This window comes from Saccopteryx bilineata, chromosome 2 (genome assembly GCF_036850765.1).
Source record: "Saccopteryx bilineata isolate mSacBil1 chromosome 2, mSacBil1_pri_phased_curated, whole genome shotgun sequence".
Classification (NCBI taxonomy): domain Eukaryota; kingdom Metazoa; phylum Chordata; class Mammalia; order Chiroptera; family Emballonuridae; genus Saccopteryx; species Saccopteryx bilineata.
Window position 1 is genome coordinate 273,675,896 of NC_089491.1, and position 21,249 is coordinate 273,697,144.

The 21,249-nt window shown below is 59.2% G+C and overlaps 1 protein-coding gene across 21 annotated transcripts in view; it reads right to left on the reverse strand.

Moving 5' to 3' along the window:
* NCOR2 (nuclear receptor corepressor 2) overlaps positions 1–21,249 on the reverse strand; it is a 182,754-nt gene that overhangs the window by 122,586 nt on the left and 38,919 nt on the right. For all 21 annotated transcript variants that reach the window (XM_066260796.1, XM_066260804.1, XM_066260812.1 and 18 more), the window contains 3 exons: positions 11,541–11,741; positions 5,504–5,631; positions 3,152–3,329 (listed from right to left, as the gene is read on the reverse strand). In XM_066260796.1, the coding sequence (XP_066116893.1) occupies positions 3,152–3,329; positions 5,504–5,631; positions 11,541–11,645 (411 nt within the window). In that variant the 5' untranslated portion in view covers positions 11,646–11,741. The remainder of the gene's footprint in view (positions 1–3,151; positions 3,330–5,503; positions 5,632–11,540; positions 11,742–21,249) is intronic.

Below are 21,249 nucleotides of genomic sequence, written 5' to 3' on the forward strand. Positions count from 1 at the left end.
CAAGCTGGCTGTCAACCACCAGGGAGGGCAAAGAAGCCTGTCTTCCTATCTCCTGCACTGTTTCCCAGGAATAGGACCGAGGGACCCAGTTACAGAGCCCCCCAGATGGTTCTGATGGCTGCTCAAAACCTGCATTTCGGCCCTGGCTGGTTGGTTCAGTGGTAGAGCGTCGGCCTGGTGTGCGGGGGACCCGGGTTCGATTCCCGGCCAGGGCACATAGGAGAAGCGCCCATTTGCTTCTCCACACCCCCCCCCTCCTTCCTCTCTGTCTCTCTCTTCCCCTCCCGCAGCCAAGGCTCCATTGGAGCAAAGATGGCCCGGGCGCTGGGGATGGCTCCTTGGCCTCTGCCCCAGGCGCTGGAGTGGCTCTGGTCGCCGCAGAGCAACGCCCCGGAGGGGCAGAGCGTCGCCCCTGGTGGGCGTGCCGGGTGGATCCCGGTCGGGCGCATGCGGGAGTCTGTCTGACTGTCTCTCCCCGTTTCCAGCTTCAGAAAAAGCAAAAAAAAAAAAAAACAAAAAAACCCTGCATTTCAGCCCAAAACCACAGGGGGAAAACAACACACCAATCCCCCAACCAATCACCAGCTAGCAGCTGGTACCGCTTTTTCCCCATCAGGGGCCCTTCGTGTAAAGAACGCAGGCCAACGTAGGAGGGAGAAACACGTCACGCAGAACTGAAGACACCGAGGCAGGAAAGGCCTCCGAGCTGGAGAAGCACCCGCCCCACCCCTCTCCAAGCACCAGGAAGGGGCAGGGCCAGCGTCCAGCATGCAGTCTGCTCCCCAGCCACCAGGAAGGCTTCCAGCTCAGGCACGCATGGCCCCGCTCAAAGGTAAGAGAGAAGACGGCTCCTCTGGGCTGGACGTGTGGCCTTGAATGCAGGGAAGGTGAAGGCCTAGTGCTTGTCAACGCACCCAGGCCTCGTGAAAGACAGAAGAACCAAGGGTGAAATAGGAGCCGGGGGCCTGAGAACAAAGAGCCTGTCGCCTGGATGGAGCAGTGCCTGAAGCCCACCAACCCTTAGGTTCCATTCAGTTCTACAAGCCATAATTCCAGTCAGTACCACATAGGTTTTCTGTCCCTTTCAGCCGACAAGCAGACAGACTTTCGGAAACGGTCCTGTTTGTGACTATTCTTAAGTCCCCTAAAGCAAAATCTGGTGAATTCCAAAGGAAACTTCTGACGCCACAGGACTCTAGAGGCCCAAGGGTGGAGAAGCATTAGAAAACAGAACATTTTTATAGGAAAAAGGAATGCACAGCAGGGGGGTGGGGGGAGGGCTGAAAAAAAAAACCTCATCGAATTCCTGTCTCAAGCATGCAGCCGAATCCCACACAGCGGATGCAGAAAACATCTGACCATGTCCAGAGCTGCATCTCCCCTCCCTGGCTTCTTCCCTGGCCCAGAATGTGCTCAAACTTTCCAAACGCTCCTCACAGCCTGGAGCAGCCTGGAGTAATTAGAGCTGTTGGTTCAGCGGGGCCCAGCCCTCCATCCCTCCACCCCAGGGTCTGGGAAGAGAAGAGAGACAGACAGACAGAAACAGAGAGTCAGACACACACACACACACCAGGAATACAGAGACAGGCAGACAGACATAGACACAGAGAGAAACAAAACATACAGGAAGGGACAGACACAAACTGCCCCAGGCAGAAGGAGGGAGGCAGAGACAGAGAGACAGGGGCAGACAGACAGAGACTGGGAAAGACCCATGGGGAGAAGGAACCCCCCCCAGGTTGCCGTGAGGAGGACAGGGACAAGCAGGTGAGGCACAGACCCTCACAAGAGCCCCCCTCCTGGAGAGAAGTCTGGACAGGCCGCAGATAGCCACCGGCCCCTTCTCAGGGCAGACCAAACACTGGTGTGGGGGCACAGCCCACTTGGGGCTCTGATCCCAAACGGAGAAACTCCAGCCTCGTGGGCATGGCCCTGCGCGCCCTTCCCACAGGCCGCCCGCTTCAGAAGACAGCTTTTCACAGGGCAAAGTGCCTCCCAGGAGGCTGAGCAGTCAAGGCGACTAGGAGGAGGACACAGACCTGGGTGCCGGGGAGACTAACGGGGGAGGAAGGCGGTGAGCCCTGGGAGGAGAGAGGCAGCGGCCCACGTGGGAGACCAGAGGGGAAGCCGTAGCAGAACAGGCTGGTAGGCAGGGCTGGGCTTCTTCTTCCCACTCCCTCTCCCCCACGGTGCCGTGGCCACGGGTAAGTGGCTCTCCCTGCACGTGGGACTCTTGTCTATAAAAGGGGACTGTAGGCCAGACCTCCTGGGGCTGAGAAGACACTGCCTGCCACACAGCCGGCGCTCGCTCTCTGTGAGCTCGTCACCACCACCATGGCAACGCCCCTTTTGTGCCAGCTCACAAATAAAAGACCCACCTCGGCCTGAAATCCCACCATTCAATACCATCTGGCGTCAGACAGAGAAGAGGATCCAGCAGGCCCAAGTGGGCCACTTCCCTCCCCTGCCAGCTCCCAGTCCCCAGCCACCCACTGGTGCTGCCGTAGGGTGAGCTCCAACCTCACCGGCAGCTAACGCGTGTCCCCTAATGGAAACACTGGGCACGCACAGAAGGGACATCCATCACACAGCCGGCCAAGGGCGAGCATGGCACCTGGCCACAGCCCACGCCCCACCTAGGCCACTGGGTGACCCTGGGGGACAGGAACATCCGGGCTTCGGGCTGGCATTCCTCCAGCACCTCCATTCATGTAAACGGAGGTCAAACGAGCCCTCCGACTCAACTGTCCTGAGCTTTAGGGAAACAGCAGAACCCTACACCCCACAGCTGCAAACCGCAGGTGCTTAATCTAGGCAGTCTCCACCCAGCATGTCAGCTAGACTTTCTCTTTTAAAGAGAATAAAATGAAAGAGTTCTCTGAGACACCAGGGCATGGTGGCCCTGCAGTCTGGACACGCACACTCGGGTGGGAGCTATTCCTTTCCAGCCACGAAATGGCCCACAGAGCCAACCTTGTCCCTGACCTTCCTCTGGCAGCCTCTGCCCAGACTCTGCCCGGCCCCACCTCCCAGCTCGGGCCAAGGTGTCCCCCAGCCTGGCCTGACTCTTCTTCTCCCTCCCTGCACGCACGCAGCGCAATCACAGAAGCCAAACGTCCCCAGGAGCTCCCGGTGAGAAGCCAGGCCTTACCTTGGACAGGTCCTCGGAGCCCCCAGGCTGGCTGGCGGCCAGCAGGGGTGAGGGCCGCAGCAGGGGATCAGGCAGCAGCTCCAGGCGAGGGCGCTTGCTGTCAATGAACTCCATCTCCGGCTTGCCCAGCTCAGGCAGGTACGAGTGGGACTCAGGTCGCAGCTGGAGCTCCTGGGACCTGCGGGGAGTGAGGGCGCACGCGTCATGCCTATGCCCTCCCCGCAGGGCAGCTAGTGGGCACCGTGCCCTCCTCAACCCTGCAGGACAAGTGCCCACCCGTCCAGGGCACACAGGACTCAAAACTCAGACTTGTCCTCCTTCGCGTCAACATCTGCTGACTGCGTTGATAGGAAGGGGATGTACCCTGATCAGCGCTGAACCCCCTCGCCCCCCAAGTGCGACTCGGGGACAGAGCATCGGCCCCTTGGGAGCCGGTGAGAAAGGCAGACTCGTGAGTCTTACTCCAGACCTGCTGAGTCAGACTCTGCACTTCAACAAGATCCCGGGTGATTTGTGGGCACAGTCAAGTCCAAAAGGCACTGTGAGTCTAACACAGATAGTAACACTCATGGTGCGACCTGCAAGTCACCCACCCAGGGCAGACATCACCAGCCGATCACAGCACGCTTGCTGCTAAAAACCTGGCCTTGCCTCTGCCTAAACCCAACAGCCTGGTACAGAGATGGGAACTGTTCAGCCTAATCACTCCTGACTGGCTCTCCTCTGCCCTCCTCCCCAGGCTGCAGAGGAGGAAACTGGCCCGAGGAGGACACAGCCTTGCCTGAGGTCACGCAGCAGAGCCAGGATTCCCAGGCAGCCCAAACACCGCTCCTGCTGAAATCTTTTCAGGTTGATGCCTTTTCCCAATAAACCTGGAACAGAATCCAAACTCACTGGATTCACGCTCAGGCCCTGCTTGGTGTGGCCCTGGCTCACCTGTCTCAGGGCCTTTGCACTAGCTCAGCATCTGGCAGCTGGAACAATCACACACCATCTCCTTCCGTACTACCTCTCCTCCTGCAAGTCTAGCACACACGGCACCTCCTTCCAACAGCAGCCACCCTGCTCACCAGCCACATCAGGTCTCAGCTCCAAAACATCTACCCACTCAAGTCTGCCTGCTCCTAAAATACTACAGGTGTGGCCCTTGGTGATGCCCGCCCCCCCAGCATGGCCCTGGGATGCCTCTAGGAGGATGTGACACCACAAAGAGTTCAGGCCTGGTCTCTCGAGTTCCAGTCCCAGAGAATTAACACTGGTTGTCCCTCAACCTCAGCCTCCTCAGTGACAGGCCAGCCTCAGGGGTCCCCATTAGTCTCCACAATCGCTCTGAAGGATCTTAGAGTGGAAATTAAATCCTGCCCCTCTGACCTCAAAACCCTTTCGTAGCTCCCATGACGCTCACCCTCCAGCCCACAGTCACCCACTCACTCCAGCCACTGGATTCCTCGCCTGCCTGAAACACTCCCAGCACATTCCCACCACTGGGCCTTTGCACGTGCCATTCCCTCTGCCTGGCTGCCTTCACCTAGTTCTCTGAACAGCCAGTTACTCATCAACCAGGAATCCCTCCTCCGAGAGGCCTTTCCTGGCCACCCCAGAGGAGCCCCTCCCCACCCCGTAGTTAACAGGTCACCTGCCACATTCTGGAGTCACCCTGTGTGTGCATTTGTGGCACATCTCCCTGCTACACTACGGGACCCCTGTGAGCAGAGCCATCTGTCTAGATCCCTGCTGTGTGTCCATAGTCTAGGACGGGCCAGCCCACGTTAGATGCTCAGGACTCTGATCAACTATGCTGTTATCATCTTAGGCATCACGGCGCCCCACCCTGGTCTTGGCCTTCTCCTCACTGGGCTCCCCACCCTGCCACATAAGCTGGTTCCCTCCCACCGGGACCTAAGGAAAGCTAAGCTGCCCAGCAGCAGGCAGACACCAGGGACCCTTGTCCACCAGCTGAGAGACAGAAGAGGACCTAAGAAAAAAGGAGGACGACAGAGGGAGGGAAGAGAGGGGGCCCCCCTTGTGTGTACTCAGATGTAGACAAGCCCCTCCCAGCCAGCGCCCCAGCCCCGCACCCCCACGTCTTAGTAGTCACCCCCTCCTGCCTGGGCTGCACGCCCAGAGACCGCTCAGAGACCACTCAAGACCCATGGTGGGAAGTCCACGGGCCACACAACTCTTCCCGCACCTCTCTGTCCTTGCTGCAGGGACATGAGCACACATACAGCCCGACACCCCGATGTGACACTGACCCTGCGGGCTCCCGTCCTCCACGGGGCCTCCATTTCCCCCATCTGTGCAACAGCTTCGTGGCTCTGAGCACACATGTGCGCATGTGCCTGGCCTCACCTTTCATTCCCAGGCTGAAACTCAGACAGCAGGGAGGGCCTCCTCCTCTGGGGCTGGATGAGTGAGCCGGGAGACAGGTGCGAGGCGTAGTCGCGAGGGTGGTGCTGGTACTCGAGCAGCCCGATGTCCTACAGAGAGAGGACAGAGTGTGTGAGCCCATTGTCAACGAGAAGGGGCACATCCGGCTCACAGGTGCTCTGGACCAGCACCGGGCTCCGCGATCTTCTGCCCACTTTCCAGATGAGACAGCCGAGGCTGCGTGTGAGCGGGGACGGCTGGCCTGGTGCCGACCTTGGGTACGAGGGGGGCATGGGGTCCACACGCGCAGACACAGAAGAGCAGGCTCCAAAACAAAAGGAAGACCCCAAGGTTGTGTGTCATGTACACAAATGAAAATGGAAGTCGGAAGGATTAAAATTCAGGCAAAACTCCTCCAATTTTTTAGTCAAATGTCGTTTGTTATCCATTACTATCCAGGAAAAACGAAACGTTAACAAATCAGATGCACCGCAATTGTCGATTTTTTTTAAAAAAACAAAGAATCTTTCAAACAAGAAAACAGGACATGCTTTCACAAGTCTACCAACCCAAATCAATTAGTTCTGTCTGCCTCAAACACTCAGGGAGACTGCGCGTGGCAATCGATTAGTGATGTCTGACACGGGTAAGGCTTAGGGCAGAGTGGGAGTGCCGGTAATTTGTTTTCTCTTTGCCACCTTTCTTAATTCTCCCAGTTTTCCATAAAAACGTAGTCATTCTCTTGCTATCTGGCTTACCTATTTAAGTAGTTGTTTCTGCATTGAGACTTGGATGAGAAGAGGTGGGTGTGCTGAGCATGTCTGTGTTTCAGACCCTCTGAAACAAGCATGTAAGAGGCTGGGAGGCCGGAAGCCAGAGAGGTTGAGACGGGAATCAATGGGAACCCCTGTCAACCTCAGAGGCTGCAAACATTGCCTGAGGGGCCTTCCAGAGTACCCCAATGTGAGACAGAGCTGCAGGTTCTCACGCTGGAGGAAGTAGGTGTCCATCACTCAAACCTCAGTTTCCTCATGTTTGAAACCAGCGACTGGCCCAGATGAAAGGAAGCCTCTGCCCTACTGCCAATCCCCTCCCTCACTTTCTAAGGATCCCCCCCTAAGGCTGAAGGCAGCTTCTAGAAGGCTCCTCCCCCCCCCCACCCCCACACTCCAGGATGTCTAGCACAAAGCACCAGGTGTTTGCAAATGGGAAGCAAAGCAGGGGGAGGGAGGCCGGGGAGAAGGAAAAAGAAAGGGCTCGAGGGAGGGAGAGGAGGCCTCAGGGATCACTCTGGCAAGGCTGCCAGGCAAAAATCTCACACACGCACGTACAGAGGTGTGAGAAGAAATCAGCAAGCCGTGCAGCGTGCCAGGAGGAAATCTCTCCCACCGGATCTTTCGCACAAAAGCAAAATGAGCAAAGAGGCGGAGAGGCAGACAGTCCCATCCCTCGGGAGACGGCCTGCGCGAGACAGTGCCTACAGCTGCCAACAGAGGAGGCAGGGAGAGACCCGTGGCGTGTGGGCCACGGCACCCGCTCCCTGGCCTCAGTTTCCCAGGTCAGGAACCATGCGGGATGAGCTCGTCAGCCAAGTCCCACTAGGGAGCAAGCATCTGAGGGGCCACTTCTGTGGTGTCCACACTAATCTCCACCTGGGGCCTAAAGCCAGTCTCCAGGGCTGAGCCCAGGGGACTCCCCAACCCCCGGCTAAGGGGACCTGGAAACTCTATAGAAAGGCAAGAACTGGGGAGACCCCAGGAAGGCCTGATCCGAGGTGGGGCTCGCCATGAGCCACGTAAGCCCGAAAACACCGGGCTCTCAGGCTGGCAGCCTCCTGCCTCAGCCCAGAGCAGGAGACCTTGCCACGTGTGAACAAAGCGGTCATTATAATAATAGTACCCAATGTTATTCAACTGCGTGCTCTGTGCCCGCCACCAAACTTTCTATATATATGTTAATTAACTGAACCCCTACGGCCACTCCACATCCCCATACAAACATGAGAATCCTGGACACAGGGAGGTGGGTGGCTTGCCCGGGTCATGTCTGAGATGCACGAGGGACACTGATCTGGGAAGGGGGGCTTCCTTTGTGGCTGGGGTGGGAGAAGGGGTGCCCCTCACTCCAGAAGGGGCCAAGGAGATATCTGAAGCAGGCAAAGGAGCAATTTAGTCTGTTCCCAAACCCTGGTTCAAGGACTCCTCCTAGAATGACAGGGGTTACAGTCGAGACGGCCCCTCTGCACCTGCCGTCCTGTCCCCTCAGCCTGGAATGTTCTCTGGGCAGACTCTCACGTGCCTGACCCTCTCACTCCCTCCAGGGTTCAAGTCCAATGTCATCAGCTTCACAGTAAGACCTGCTTCCCCGGACCAGCTTCACTTAGGAGCTCCCCAACCTAGCCATCCCTTCGTCCCTCTCTCCCTCCTTCCCTCCCTCCCTCCCCCTCTCCTGCTCACTGCCCCCCCCATGAGAACACCAGCGCTGCGAGGCAGGGGTGCTGCTGTTCCGTTCACCACTGCATCTATAGGGCAAGTGATTGCTGAATGAACTGAATGAAAGAAAGATGAATGATGCTCCCGGTGTGGGAGCTCCCATGAGGCTAGCTCTCGAAAGCCAAACCATCCATCCCCCTGGAGCCGTCCCCAAGCAGGAGGGGACACAAAGCCAAGGGGGAGACCACCCCAGGCGGCATTCAGGGTACAGGCAAAGGAGCCGGCATTCCAACCTGCCTGCTGCCCCACACGTGGGCAGCCCCCGGGGTCCGTGACCCTCAGCCCAAAGCAGCCCTGCCGCACGTGAGGTCCAGGACATCACAGGCCCGCTCAGTGCAGTGGGCGCAGAGGACGCGAGCGTTCCAACCCTTTACCAACCGTCATCAAGACCACCACGGCCAGAGTGCGGCCAGCACAGGCCCCACTGGCCTCGGCCCAGAGCCCCCGTGACCACGAACTGGGCCACATGCCACGGGGCCACGTATCGGGTGGTGACACATTGGAAATTAAGCAGGCAGGTGTTTCCCGCAGAGTGTGATAAGCACGGATCTAGGACAGGAGACAACAAACCCAAGGCCAAAGCCGGGCTCAGCCTGTTCCGTCACGTGTCGCTGGCTCACGGCCACAGCTAGATGTCTTGGCTGGGCTGCTGTCGCAAGACAACAGGAGCAGCACTGAGGGGTTGTGACAGCGAGCCACGCAGCCCCAACAAGCCTGAAATGTTGACAAGATCAGTCGCCCCGGCCACGGCCCCTCTTTGGGACGACAAGCCCACAGTGCGCCCAGGGAGCGCAACGGAAAGGATACTCACAGCGACATGTCGTCATCAAAACTGTCATTGTCGTGACATCAGCGCATGAGAATGAGAATGCTCTGCCCCGGTGGATTCGGCAAGGGCCCCACGTAAGCGTGTCAATTGAGTTGACCCTTAACATCTTACAAAGACCCTTGGTCTACTGATGGGGAAACTGAGGCACAGGGTGGTAAGTTCCACAGCTGGAATATATTGAGGCAGGACATGAACACAAGCAGTCTGGCTCCAGAGCCTGCACTCTCAACGGCCCTCCTACATTGAGGCACAGAGAGGTTAAGTAACTTGCTCAAGGCCACACAGCAAGAAAAGGTAGCTCCCGGATTCAGACCCTGGGTCTTCTGACTTGAACACATTCATTCAGCACAAAGACTACCGGAGCTCAGGAGAGCTCAGGGGATCCTGGGGGACTTGGGGGAGATGGCAGAATCGGGCCCCAAAAAGTCCCAAAGGAAGCAAGGAGGAGAATGCGTCGGGACCCTCAATCCTGGAAAACCCTCAGGGTCAGGGATCCCCTAGGATCCCTCAGGGAAAGATGTGGGGTCCTAATACTGTGGAGGAGGGAAGCCGAAACCACAGAGATGGAGAACCGGGGCACAGAGAGACCCTGCAGGTGGGCACAGCACAGACACCAGTCCGAGGGACGGGCCCAGGCCTGAGGCGGCATCAGGGGAACGGGGGCTCCCCACCGCCTGTGTCTGGGCCCCCGTCAGCAAGAACACCCAGAATCAAGCCTTCCCTTTGCACCAGCATAACAGAGCAGCGGCCCGCACCTGACACAGGCCGAAACGCGGCCAGCGGAGGAAGCAGCTCCCGCGGCCCGTAGGAGACCGGGGTCCTCCTCAGATGTCCTGCCACCCACTGAGAGGAGAGAGATGAGGCCACATCCATTCACTCCCCAAGCACTTCGCTCAGACCCATAAAACCCATATTACAGATGGGAAAACTGAGGTTGCCTGAAGGGGCTAAGTGAGCAGCCCAACATCACCCAGTAAAGCAGATGGTCAGGGAGCGGAGCCCCACTGCGGTCACCACACAGGGGAAGGACACCCTACCCTCTAGCTGCCCAGGGCCTCTGCTCACCTCTGGCCTTAGCCTCCTGCCACTGGGTCCTGTCCAGCCACAGCCTACATCACCGACGGTCCGGCAGGAGAAGAGCAGGATGTGTCTGGGGTCAGCTGGTGACCCCAAGGGACTGGACAGTGCCCAGCCATGGCAAAGGGCAAGAGGGACAGCAGGAGGGCAGGGACTACGGAGGACCGGGGGAGTCCCTGAGGCTGGCCTACGGGGAAGGGTGGGAGAGGCCACAGGCTGCGAACAGGGACCTCCAGGCAGCAAATAGTGACAGCAACAAGTAATATAAGGGTGGCCTTGGCTGGGTGGGTCAGTGAATAAAGCATCAACAGGCTCACGGAGGTCGCAGGTTCGATCCCCAGTCAAGCGTACAACTAAATGGAACTACTAAGCGGAAGGAGTTGATGCCCCCCCTCCCCCCTCCCCCTCCCTCTCAAATCAATGAAAAAATTGTTTAAAAAAAGAAACACTATCAGAGCAAATGGACACAATGGGTGGCCCCAGGTGCTGTCCACAGTTCATCACGTCTCCTCTCCACGAGAATCAGGAGGGGGCTCCCTCTCTCTCTTCCACTTTGTGGCTGAAAGACAGTGGCTCAGAGAAGCAACCTGTCCCGCTCCCTCACCCACAAAATGTTTCCCGTCACCACCATGGAGCACACAAGCCTCCACCTGCCCCACCACCACTCCCCCCCACACACACCCCGTGCGCGCATGCGCCCCCGCCCAGGCGTTGGAAGGAAGAAACGAGCATACGGTATGAATAGACGGGCTGGGAACCCCACACCCGCCCTACAGGGAGAGCTCAGAAAATGAACTTGCTTTCGTCCCTGCTGTTGTGACCATGACAATGATGGCAGTGATATACAATAATAAACCCCCCCCCAGCGTGCTGCTAGGCCCAGGGCTCGCAGTAGGGGGCCTGATACACAGAGGCCACATGGGGCAGCCCAGGAGGACGCTGAGAGCCCTCTGGCCAGCACCTGAGGACACACTATACAGAAGGTGCCCGTTAAATGCCAACAGAGCAGAACCAGAGGCCCATCCTTGTGCAGTGAGAGGTGGAGGCAGGAAATGGGGCCCCCACTAGGAGGCGGGCAGAGCTGGTGGCAAGGGCTCAAGGTCCCCCATGGGCCGGTCACCCCCCTCAGTGAGCAGGGGCCCTACGCTGGACCCCAGATCGGGGATTCAGAGACATGACACAGGCTGGGCCTCACCGTCTCAGGCCACGAGCATCCCCACGGGGAAGACACTCCAAGACCAGGATCCGGGAGAGGAAGGACCCTCAGGCGTGGCCCCAGGGAGCCGCCCCCATCCTAAAGCAAGGAGGGAGCCCAGGTGCAGCTGGGCTGTGAGAGAACCGTACGTAGCGGGCACTCCGTGTTGGTACGCAAACCCCACCATCGTCTCTGAGTGGAGCCTGGCCTGGCCGGCCCCAACTCCGACTTCCTAGCGTCAGCGTGGGCACTAGGTCACCAGATGCCCAAGGCCGGCAGCGGCTGCAGCAGGTACTAGGGGTCGCTGCCAAGGCACCCACCTCCCCTCAGGGACACAGGTAGGCTGCACCAGCCCTGACTCCGAGGAACAGGGAGGGAACTCGGGGGTGGAAGAGCACCCCGAAGGTGGCCCGGGGTGCCCCTTACCGTGTGGGACCGGGCGATCTGCACAGGGTAGGAGATGCCATGGGGCGGGTAGCGGGGCTCAGTGGCCCTCCACGTCTGCGCCACGGGCTGCGTGGACCCCGACATGGCTGGCGGCAGTCGTCCGGACAAGCTTCCCCTTGACGGCCACCGAGGACTAACAGCCAGTTGTCATCTGCTCGTGGGGAGCCCCGTCACAGGCAGCTGTGGGAAGAAAACAGAAGAGAAGCAGGATCAGCCACGGAGCCCTAAGTCCTTCCTACGGCCCCTGTGGGGGAGAGCGAGACACGGGTCCTCTTCCCGTCCTCCTTCTGCCCACGGGAGATGCGGTGGAGCGAGGGAGGAGCCCGAGCCACGAGCTGGGAGAACCGCCGGCCCAGAAGCCTCCTCAGGGAGAGCGAAGCCCTCCCCACTGCCGGGGGCCCCCACTCATCAGGCAGAGGAAGGCCAGGAAGGAGGCAGGGCTCCTGCCCACCGCCCACGGCGGGCTCCTGCATGAACCTCTATCCACCATGCCTGCCAAGGCGGTGGCACATGGCAAGGGCCATCCGGCTGCCTCAGGAGAGCATCACAGGCTGCAGGCCAATGTGGCAGCACCCATGATCCCTTGTTCCTGTCCACTGGACGGCTTTGGTAAGGAGAAAGCCTCCCGTGTGGCTCTGCCCTTGTGCCCACCTCGCTCTGCACTGTACCCCAAAGCCAGTCACAGCGCCTGGCACAGGGCAGGTGCTCAACAAATGGCCGCGTCCAGCAGAGGCAAGGTCAGAGCCCCACTTCATGTGTCTACCCTACCCTGCTGGACAGAGTCCTCTTTCGGGGGGGGGGGGGCGGGGGAAACCTGAAAGGTCCCGTGGGGCTTCCTGCCCCCCTTCCTCTAGCCTTAGGCACGACGGTCACGGCCACACCGAGACCCACTGCCTAGATTTTCCATGTCCTGAGCAGCCCGGTTCTGACCTAGGGAGGGTGGAATTACAGCTGGGCTGTCTCTGGGGAGGGTGGCAGGGGCCAGGGGGACATTGTGGAGGCGATGGGGCTGCTGGGACGTGCCTGGGAGCCCTCAGACCCGAGCCCGCGCTCCGGGGAGGATGCAAGGTGAGCTGTCTGCACCCCGCGTGCCGGCAGTCTTCTTGAAACTAATGGGCACCGACTCTGAACTTGTGACAGGCAGGGGAGCCTCAGAATGCACAATCAGCTCCCAGGCGGGAGCGTGGCCCCCACCGCGCGCGCACACACACACACGGGAGAGCGGTGGTCAGAACTCGCAGTCCCACAGAGGGGACACGTCTGTTACTCCCCCACCCACGGCCAGCCTCTCGAGGGCCGATCACACAGAGGCACTGGGAGCCTGCAAGTAGGGCCCCCATTGGTCCCAGGTCTCGGGTCTCGGGTCTCGTCGTCACCGCTGTCTCTTCAGCATCCAAACAGAGTCTGACGCCCAGTAGCTGCTCTGCGTCCCTTCTGACTGCTGAACACCCCCGCAAGAAGCACGGTGCCTAGCGCACAGTAGGCACACTGGTTTCCTAGAGCTGCCATTAACAAACTGTCACACACAGAGGGGCTAAAAACAAGAGGAGTTTATTCCCTCGCTGTTCTGGGGGCCAGAACCCCAAATCAAGGGGCCGGCAGGGCCATGCCCCCCTCTGGAAGCTTAGGGGGTGGGGGTCTGCTCCTTGTCTCCTCTTGCTCCTGGTGGCCCCAGGTGGCCCCTGGCTTGTGGCAGCATCACGCCAGTCTCTGCCTCCATCACGGCCTTATTCCTGTGTCTCTGTGTCTTTCCTGTGATGTCCCCACCTCTTACAAAGACGCTGGTCAGCGGATGAAGGGGCCACTCCACTCCAGCGTGGCCTCCCCTTCCCTTGCCGCACCTGCAGAGACCCTTGTGCTCCGCACCGGCTCTGGGTGGACAGCAGAGGGGGCGCTCCACGAATATCTGCTTTGTTCACCTGGCGCACTGCCTACCTGGGGCACCCCGTGGAGAGCCCAGCTCAGGGTGCTGCTGCCCTCGGGGCTGCCACCTGCCCACCCTCACGACAGAGCCAGGCAAGAGAAAGACGCCCATGCCAAGCGGATCAATCGGGTCAATCAGGAAATTACTTGAGCATCTACGGTATTCAAGCACTGGGGGTCACAGTAGTAAACCCGTCTGAACTGACACCCAGCAACAGGCCTGACCCGACAGCGAAAGCCCCCAGCCAGGCACTCCACAAGAGATGGACGACGGGTGGACGAATGGACAGATGGGCAGGCGGGCGGGTGGATGTATAGATGAACAGACAGAGACAGACAGATGGATGGACAGACAGCACAGATAGATGGAAAATGGACCAACGAATGGATAGACTGATGGATATCAATTTAGCTGTTCCATTTTCCAAGGCTTTTCTGGTCTCACTTTTTAAACCAATGCCCAGGCCAGGCATGCCCTTATCCCACTAACATCCCCACGCTTGCCCCCCACCAGCCTCCAGGGGGGACACAGATGAGCATCACCACTCCCAGTAACCCACGAGCCCACAGAAACCGTTCCCCGAGCCACCGCCTGCTGGGTACAGAAGACCCTGGGAAAACCACCTCCGGTCGGATCTCCAGAATCCAGCCAGGGAGGGGCTGAGGGCAAAGCCCGCTGAGGAAAGACCTAGAGAGCTCCACGCCCAGAGAAGGGCTGGAGAAGTGAGACTGCAGCCATCGCGGCCCTGCGCTGCTTGCACTGCTGCGGGGAGGCAAGGGGCGGGTCAGTAACGAGTAGGTAGTAACTATTCACGTCCCTACTCTGCAGATGAGCACACGGAGGCTGGGTGAAGTGAACTGTGACCAAACGAGAGAGCAAGTCCCTGATCAGAAGGTCACGCTGGATGCAGAGACCCACACCCGAAGACAGAGAGTGTTTCTAACACCCTTTTTCTGTAGGCGGGGAGACAGCAGCCCAAACAGGGACAGGGATGTGTGCACGGTCATGTGGGGCCGCGTGGCTGGACCACCCCCCTCCTCCCCTAGACCCCTCTGCTTGCGGGGTCCAGGTGGGCACCATGACCTGAGCAGAGCCCACCCCATCTTGCAACAACCTTCAGTGAAAAACAGACACCAGGGCAGAACACACCAGAATCTATCCTTTCCCCTAAAAAGGGTCCCCACTCCGGATGATCTCCATCCTGCTCTGCCTCCTGCCCTCTCACAGGCCCCCGCATGTCCCCTCACTATCAGCAGGCCAGGCCTCGGCCACCGACACCCACATACGGGGAGCCTCTGATGTCCCTCACCGAACACGCCCATCCCCTTCGACAGACCAGGAAACGGGGTCTCGGAGAGTGGAACGCACTTGCCTGGAAAGTGGCCGGGCTGGGTTCCGAGCCCGAGAACCACAGGCGGAGGCCACGCACACCCAGCGCGCTCACACCCTGCACCCCCACCGAGCCCTCAAGCAGAAAGGACGCGGTGCCAGCTGGAGCCGCCAGGGAGGCCCGTTTGCTTTCAATTTAATTGGTGCATTTGCGTCCGCGGGACCACGGCCAACGCGGCCCAGCCCTGCTGCTCCCCCGCCACGGGATCTGCTCAAAATCACTTCCTCTTCAATGTGTTTTCCCCATTTCATTTTAAAAGGAAGAGAGAGAGAGAGAGAGAGAGAGAGAGAAAGAGAGATTACAGCCATGACAACCCACCCACAACCAGGGTCACAGGGGGTTCTGCAGGGGACAGATGCCTTGCCCAGGCCGCGGCCACCCTTCTTGGGCATCTATCTCACAGGCACCGCCTGGCTTTTTCCCGGCTCTCCGTCCGACCTCATGCTCTGGACGGCCTGGGAGGGGTGTGTTTTCCATTAGACCCAGCTTCTCCATCTGGTCTTCCACACGGCAATTTTCTCTGCAGGCGGACAGGAAGGGGGGTAGTACCCCGAGAAGAGGCTGATGTCTGGGCGAGGGAGGGGTGGGACGCTGGCCGCAGCTGTGTGACCTGGGCAAACCGCTTCTCCCCGGGGCCAGGAACAGAGCCGCGAGCAGCGTCGGGCTCGGCGCCCTGCGGCCCACCTGCCTGACAGCTTCTCCACGCAGGGCAGGCTGCAACCGTTTTCCTAAACCCGGAGCCTTGGGTTCAACCCCCTCACTGCCCGGACAAGGGCAGGAACCAACCACCAGGGGAGGAAACGGGCCACGGAACACGGCTCTGACATTCTGCTGAGCGGAAGACGCCAGGCGTGCAAGGACAACTGCCATGTGACTTCACTCACAGGGAAGGGGCACCCAGAGGAGTCCGATGCATAGGACAGAAAGTAGAATGGAGGTTTACCAGGAGTGGGTGGCGGAGGGGGTGCAGGGATGGGGAGATAGTGTTTAATGAGAAGAAACTGAGTCTCAGTTTTGCAAGATCAAAACATTCTGGAGATGACGTGGGGATAGTTGCCCACACAGTATGAACGTGCCTAACAACACTGAACTGTGCGCTTACGCATGGCCAGGATAGTGAGTGACTTTTCGGTTGAGTGCATTCTGCCACGGTTTAAAGAATAATAAAATAAAATAAAATACACTACACACACCTCCCCCAGCTAGGCCACCCTGGTTGCTAGCCAACAGCACCCAGCTGGGCTCGTGCTGCTCACGTGGTTTCCTCTGCCAGGGCTGCTCCCATGAAAGAGAGTATTGCCAAGAATGCTGCCGGGGTCCCGACTCTCAGAAGACCCTCACAGTCAAGGCCGCTTGTCTCTCAGGAGCTAACCCAGGCGGCCTGAATGCAGAAAGGGGCTAGCCTGCACCCCACAGCCCCAGGCCGGGCTCTAAGCCTCTCTCAGCCTCTCTCTCTCTCTCTCTCTCTCTCTCCCTGCCTATCTGCAGCCTACAGGCCATCACTCATGTCTCCCGCTGAGACCCCGAGGCAGAGGGGGCCAGCTCTCAAAACGGAGGCGGAGGTCCCAGTTCCCGCCGACCTCCCTGCTCCGACATCTGGCAACCGTGTCCACAGCTGTGTAGCTGCCGGAAATGCCTCCTCCCACCCCCTCCTCCAGGCACGCAGGCCCTCGAGAACAGCTTTCTGAGGAATTTACGGGTCGTCCTGAGTATTTCAGGGCAGATCTCTGCGGGGGAGAGGGGGCGGGCCTCCCCCGGCCACATGTGAACAAGGACAAATGTTTCTGCTGGTAAGAACAGCTTCACCAGTAGTGGCCTTGCGGGCCTACAGCCCACCCACCTGACCATGGTCCTCCTGTGCGATCCCTCTTCCTGACCCCCAGCAAACCAACAGACCGAACCAAGGGGCCCAGCATCGCCCACAGGCCTGGCCTGTTTCCACCAGACGCCCAGGCTGCAGGGGAAAGGGCCCACTCTGCTCAGCTCAGTCCCATGACGGAATATGGATGCGTGATGGCCAATTACCCCGTGTCTGATGATGGAGTTGTCAAGAACCCAAAGGTCCTCTGGCCCTTGCGGCCAGGAGTCCAGATCGTGACATGAGCTTTGAGGCCCAGGAGTGGCGACAGGGAAGCTAAGCACCTCCCTGGTGTGTGGTCAGCAGTTTGTGGAGGGAGCAAGATAAACCCGGGCCCCAAGGGAGGGGCTCCCAGGCCAGATGCAAGGAGCGGGGAAGAGAAGGAAAGCCTGTGAAAGCCCAACCTCACCACCACACTGGAGTGCGGCTGCCAGGACAGGACAAGGACAGGGCTCGGTAGGAGCGGCGTGCAGGAAGGGTCCAGGGAGAGACCGCTGCCCGGGAACGCAGCCCTGGGGCCCGCCACTTCCAATTAGTTCCTGCAGAAGACACTTCTATCGGGCGGCATCTCTCCGTTCACGGTTTTTATTTCAAAAACACTGACTGTAAAACTCAACCTAATCAAGTATCCAAATACAGCCCACAGGCTGCCAGGATGCCACCGGTAGCCGCTGACCTATGTTCAGCTGGAAGCCACAAAAAGGGCTAGCGGAGCCTGAGGGAGCTCGAAAAACAGAGATGGCCAGTGACAGGCGGGAATGTCCTTCAAGAAGAGCAGAGGATTGGAGGGGAGACCCGAGAGACCCCAAGCTACGGAATTCTCAGTAGTGCCCCCATCCCAGCGGGATGCACAACGGCCATGAAAGGCGGGGCTAGGCAGGGACCCTGACTTAGCCAGTCCCTAATACGCAGGGACAGCTGTCTGTGGCAAACCGCAGCCCTGATGTCCCTTGAACGACAGCCCCCTCACCCCAGGTCTGGCCAATCAGCCATAGTCAACAGCCAACAGAAATGTTCTCCTGCACTGCTCCAGAGGCCCCAAGTCTGCCACGGAGGAGTCCCCAGCGCCTGGCGCTCTCCGCGGGCTCCAGGGGCTCCAGGGACGGGTCCTTCCTGCCCCCCACCCAGCTTTCCGCAGCTCCAGACGTCCCCTTGGCTTGTGGCTGCGTCCCTCCAGTCTCTGCCCATCTTCAGGAGGCCGGCCCCTTTCTGCATCTTTCCTTTGTCCCTCGTGAGGTCACTGGTCCCTACACTTCAAGTTCTTCCCATGATCAAGGGTGACCTCATCTGAAGATACTTCCAACAAAGACCCTTTTTCCAAAGCAGGCCACAGGCACAGGGCTGGGTAATAACAGGTGCATGTACGTTTGGGTGGCCACAGCCAGCTCCCACACCGTTCTACCGACAGCCAGCTCCAGGCGCGCCCTACAGCTGGGCAGGCCTGGGCAGAAGAACCTCCAGTGAGCAGATGAAAACACAGAGGAGAGGCACAGAGGCCGAAGCCACACGCCCCGGGTTTGAACCGCTTTCTCTGAGTGGACCCGCCACAGAGCCACTGGGCTTTACAGGAAACGAGACTCTCACACCCACGCCGCTGGGGAGAGAGCCAGTGGCAATGACTCACCCCCACTTCACAGGCCAAGAGGAGGCTCAAGTGGTTCCGCTCAGGGGCTGGACTCTCCTCAGAGTCTCAGTGAGCTCCTGTGCCAAGGGGAGCAAATCCTGCCCCCCAACCCCCAGGCCCAGGGATGAAGGGGTGCGCCTGGCCCCTGGTAATCACCACCCCTCGATTGATCACCAGCTCTGCCTGGGCCCGGCCCACACAGCTGCCCACCCGGCCTCCCACCTAGTGCAGAAAGGGCCCATTATGACTTCACAGGCCGGGAATTATGTTATTAGCCTGGGAAGGAGGCTGTACCCGGGAACAAAGGGCTCATTGTCATGCAAATGCACGACTCTGAGAAGGAGGAGGCCAGGAACAGCCCCTCCTGCCTCCCAGCCTTGGAGCCACAGGGAGAAATTGACCCCCAGCCTCCCAGGACAGTGTGGACATCTCCAGCCTCAGATCTGGACCGCACAGGGCTCTCTCTAGGACTGGGAAAGGGGTCTGAGCCAGATTCCCAGAGGACAGTCCCTGCCCTGAGGGCCCCCCAGAACCCAGGTTCAAATCCTGCCTCCCCTACAGCTGAGCCACTACTCTCTGACACAGGGAGCAACCCACTTATGGTGCTGGGCATCAGCCTGGGCACAGAAACAACTGCCCCAGAAAAGCCATTGTCTACTAATAATACCTATGAACACCATGTGCCTGCTGCTGTGTGTCTTCAGGTGAGCTGCTGACCCTCTCTGTGCCTCATCTGCAGAAAGGGATTCAGGGCCGTCACAGGGACTCAATACACTGAAGTCCACAGAATGTTTGCCACATCTTGTCAGCCCTCAGTGCACCCCTTCCCGGCACCCTGGTCCCCACAGCCCCACCCCCACCTTCCTTGTTCGTGAACCTGACCCCTGACTTTACCCAGGAAACACAGACTTTCTGGGAGTGCTGGACGGATTCCTACAGGGCATTCTCGAGCAAATGCACAACTGCCTTTCGGAAAACCCCTGCTTCCCAGGCGCACCTCAAAACACGCTCTCAGATCCTGGCTGCAGAACACCTGGGGTGAATGGAGGAAGGTGAGCACAACGTGAATCCCAACTCATGGGGCCTGCACCTCCCTGCCAGAGCCCCCACAGGTGTGACTGGCCTGGATGCTCCAGCCCCCACCCAGAGAGGCCCTGCTCACTGCGAGGGACACCAAGTCAGGCACAACTGTGTGCTCAGCACCTACTTAGAGGCCCAGCACAGGAGACAAAGTCGTGACCAAGATGAACAAAACTCTGGGGGACGTGGTGGATTTGAACCTGGGTTCTGGGGGGCCCTCAGGGCAGGGACTGTCCTCTGGGAATCTGGCTCAGACCCCTTTCCCCTTTCCTATCGGGAGGTGACATCTGAGCAGAGGCCTAACAGTGGGAAAGTTGTCAAGATCTCAGAGAAGGCTGTTTCAGGAAGAGGGCACAGCACGTGCAAAGGTCCTGGGGCAGTACCATGGCTGGAGCATCCAAGAAACAGCAAAGAGGCTCTTGGGGCTGAGAACACCCTCTTGCCCAGCCCCACTTTCTGCCCGTCCAGGTTCTGATCAGTAAAGCCCAGACAGAATCTGAGACCCTAAGCTCTCACCAACATGCCCCAGCCCCAAATGCAAGCCTCCATCACCACACTACGATGCTGGAAACCCCTTTCAGCAGCTCAGACTCGCCAGGCCCTGCAGGTGCTCCCCTGTCTAGCCTGGGTACTCTGCAATACTTCTGGCATCCTTGGGCATGAAGCAAGCCCTACCTGGACTTCCCAAGATGCCTGAGGGCCCATGGACAGGCGCTTACCCCTACGTTAGCTTTGGTTACACAGAAACGCACTTCCCACACTTCGGCGAAAGCGAGGATAACCCGGTGCATTCCAGAACGAGCAAATTACACCCCAACCCAAGGCCTTCTCCCCACCACTGGAGTAGGGAGGAAGGGGTCTGAGGGAAACCTGTACCACGGGAACAACAGGAAAGGCAAAAACGCAGCCCAGAGGACAGAGCCATGAGGGAAAGCGCTCAGAGAGGAAGGGGGCTCGGCCCTCACATGAGGGACCCCCGCAGACAGCACTGAGACCAGGTCCCACTCTGGGGCTGCACACGGAGGCCTCAGAGCACGTGGCTGAGAGGCGGTGGGCCCAGAGGTCGAGGCTGCCCAGTTCTCACGGGGCACGAGCCAGGCCCCCTGTCCCGACCTCCTCTCCTGGCTGACAGGTGAGGAGGAAATGAGGAAACTGAGGCTCAGAAAGGGTGAGCAACCTCTCCAGGGCCACACAGCTGAAGAACCGGCCCACACAGGATCTGGCCTAGGGCCTGAGTCCCATCACCAGGGCCGTGGGGATCAGGAGCGCCCCTCTCCCTCCCCGTGGCTGAGCCGAGGAAAAAGCAGTCACAGCATGGGCAGGAGCGACACCACACAGCACACTCAGGCGCTTCTCTGAGCATTCAGCATGCAGGGATGCGCCTGACCTGCACATGAGCCCTACAAGGTACTCAACACTCATCCCCACTGTATAGCCGAGGAAACCGAGGCTCGGCAGGGTGAAGCCGTTGACTGCTCTAATTCGCGCAGCTACTCGAATCCAGGACCACCTGGCCCCCGGGGCCTATTCCCTTTCTGTTAGATCTCTGTAGACTCACGCAGTTGTGAGAAATGAGACAGAAAGGTCCCATGAGCCTGCAAGGCCCCCCCATCACCGCCTGCCCCACGGTACCATCCCTGCAGAACGACAGGTCAATGTCAAGAGCACAAACCAGGGCACTGACCCGGGCAGGGGCACTTATTCAGACGTCACCTGTGAGTGTGAGTGTGTGTGAGTTCAGCCCCATGCACTTTTCTCTCAGTGCAGTGTGGACACCCCTGTCCATGTAGGGGTGGTCAAGTCATGAGACCA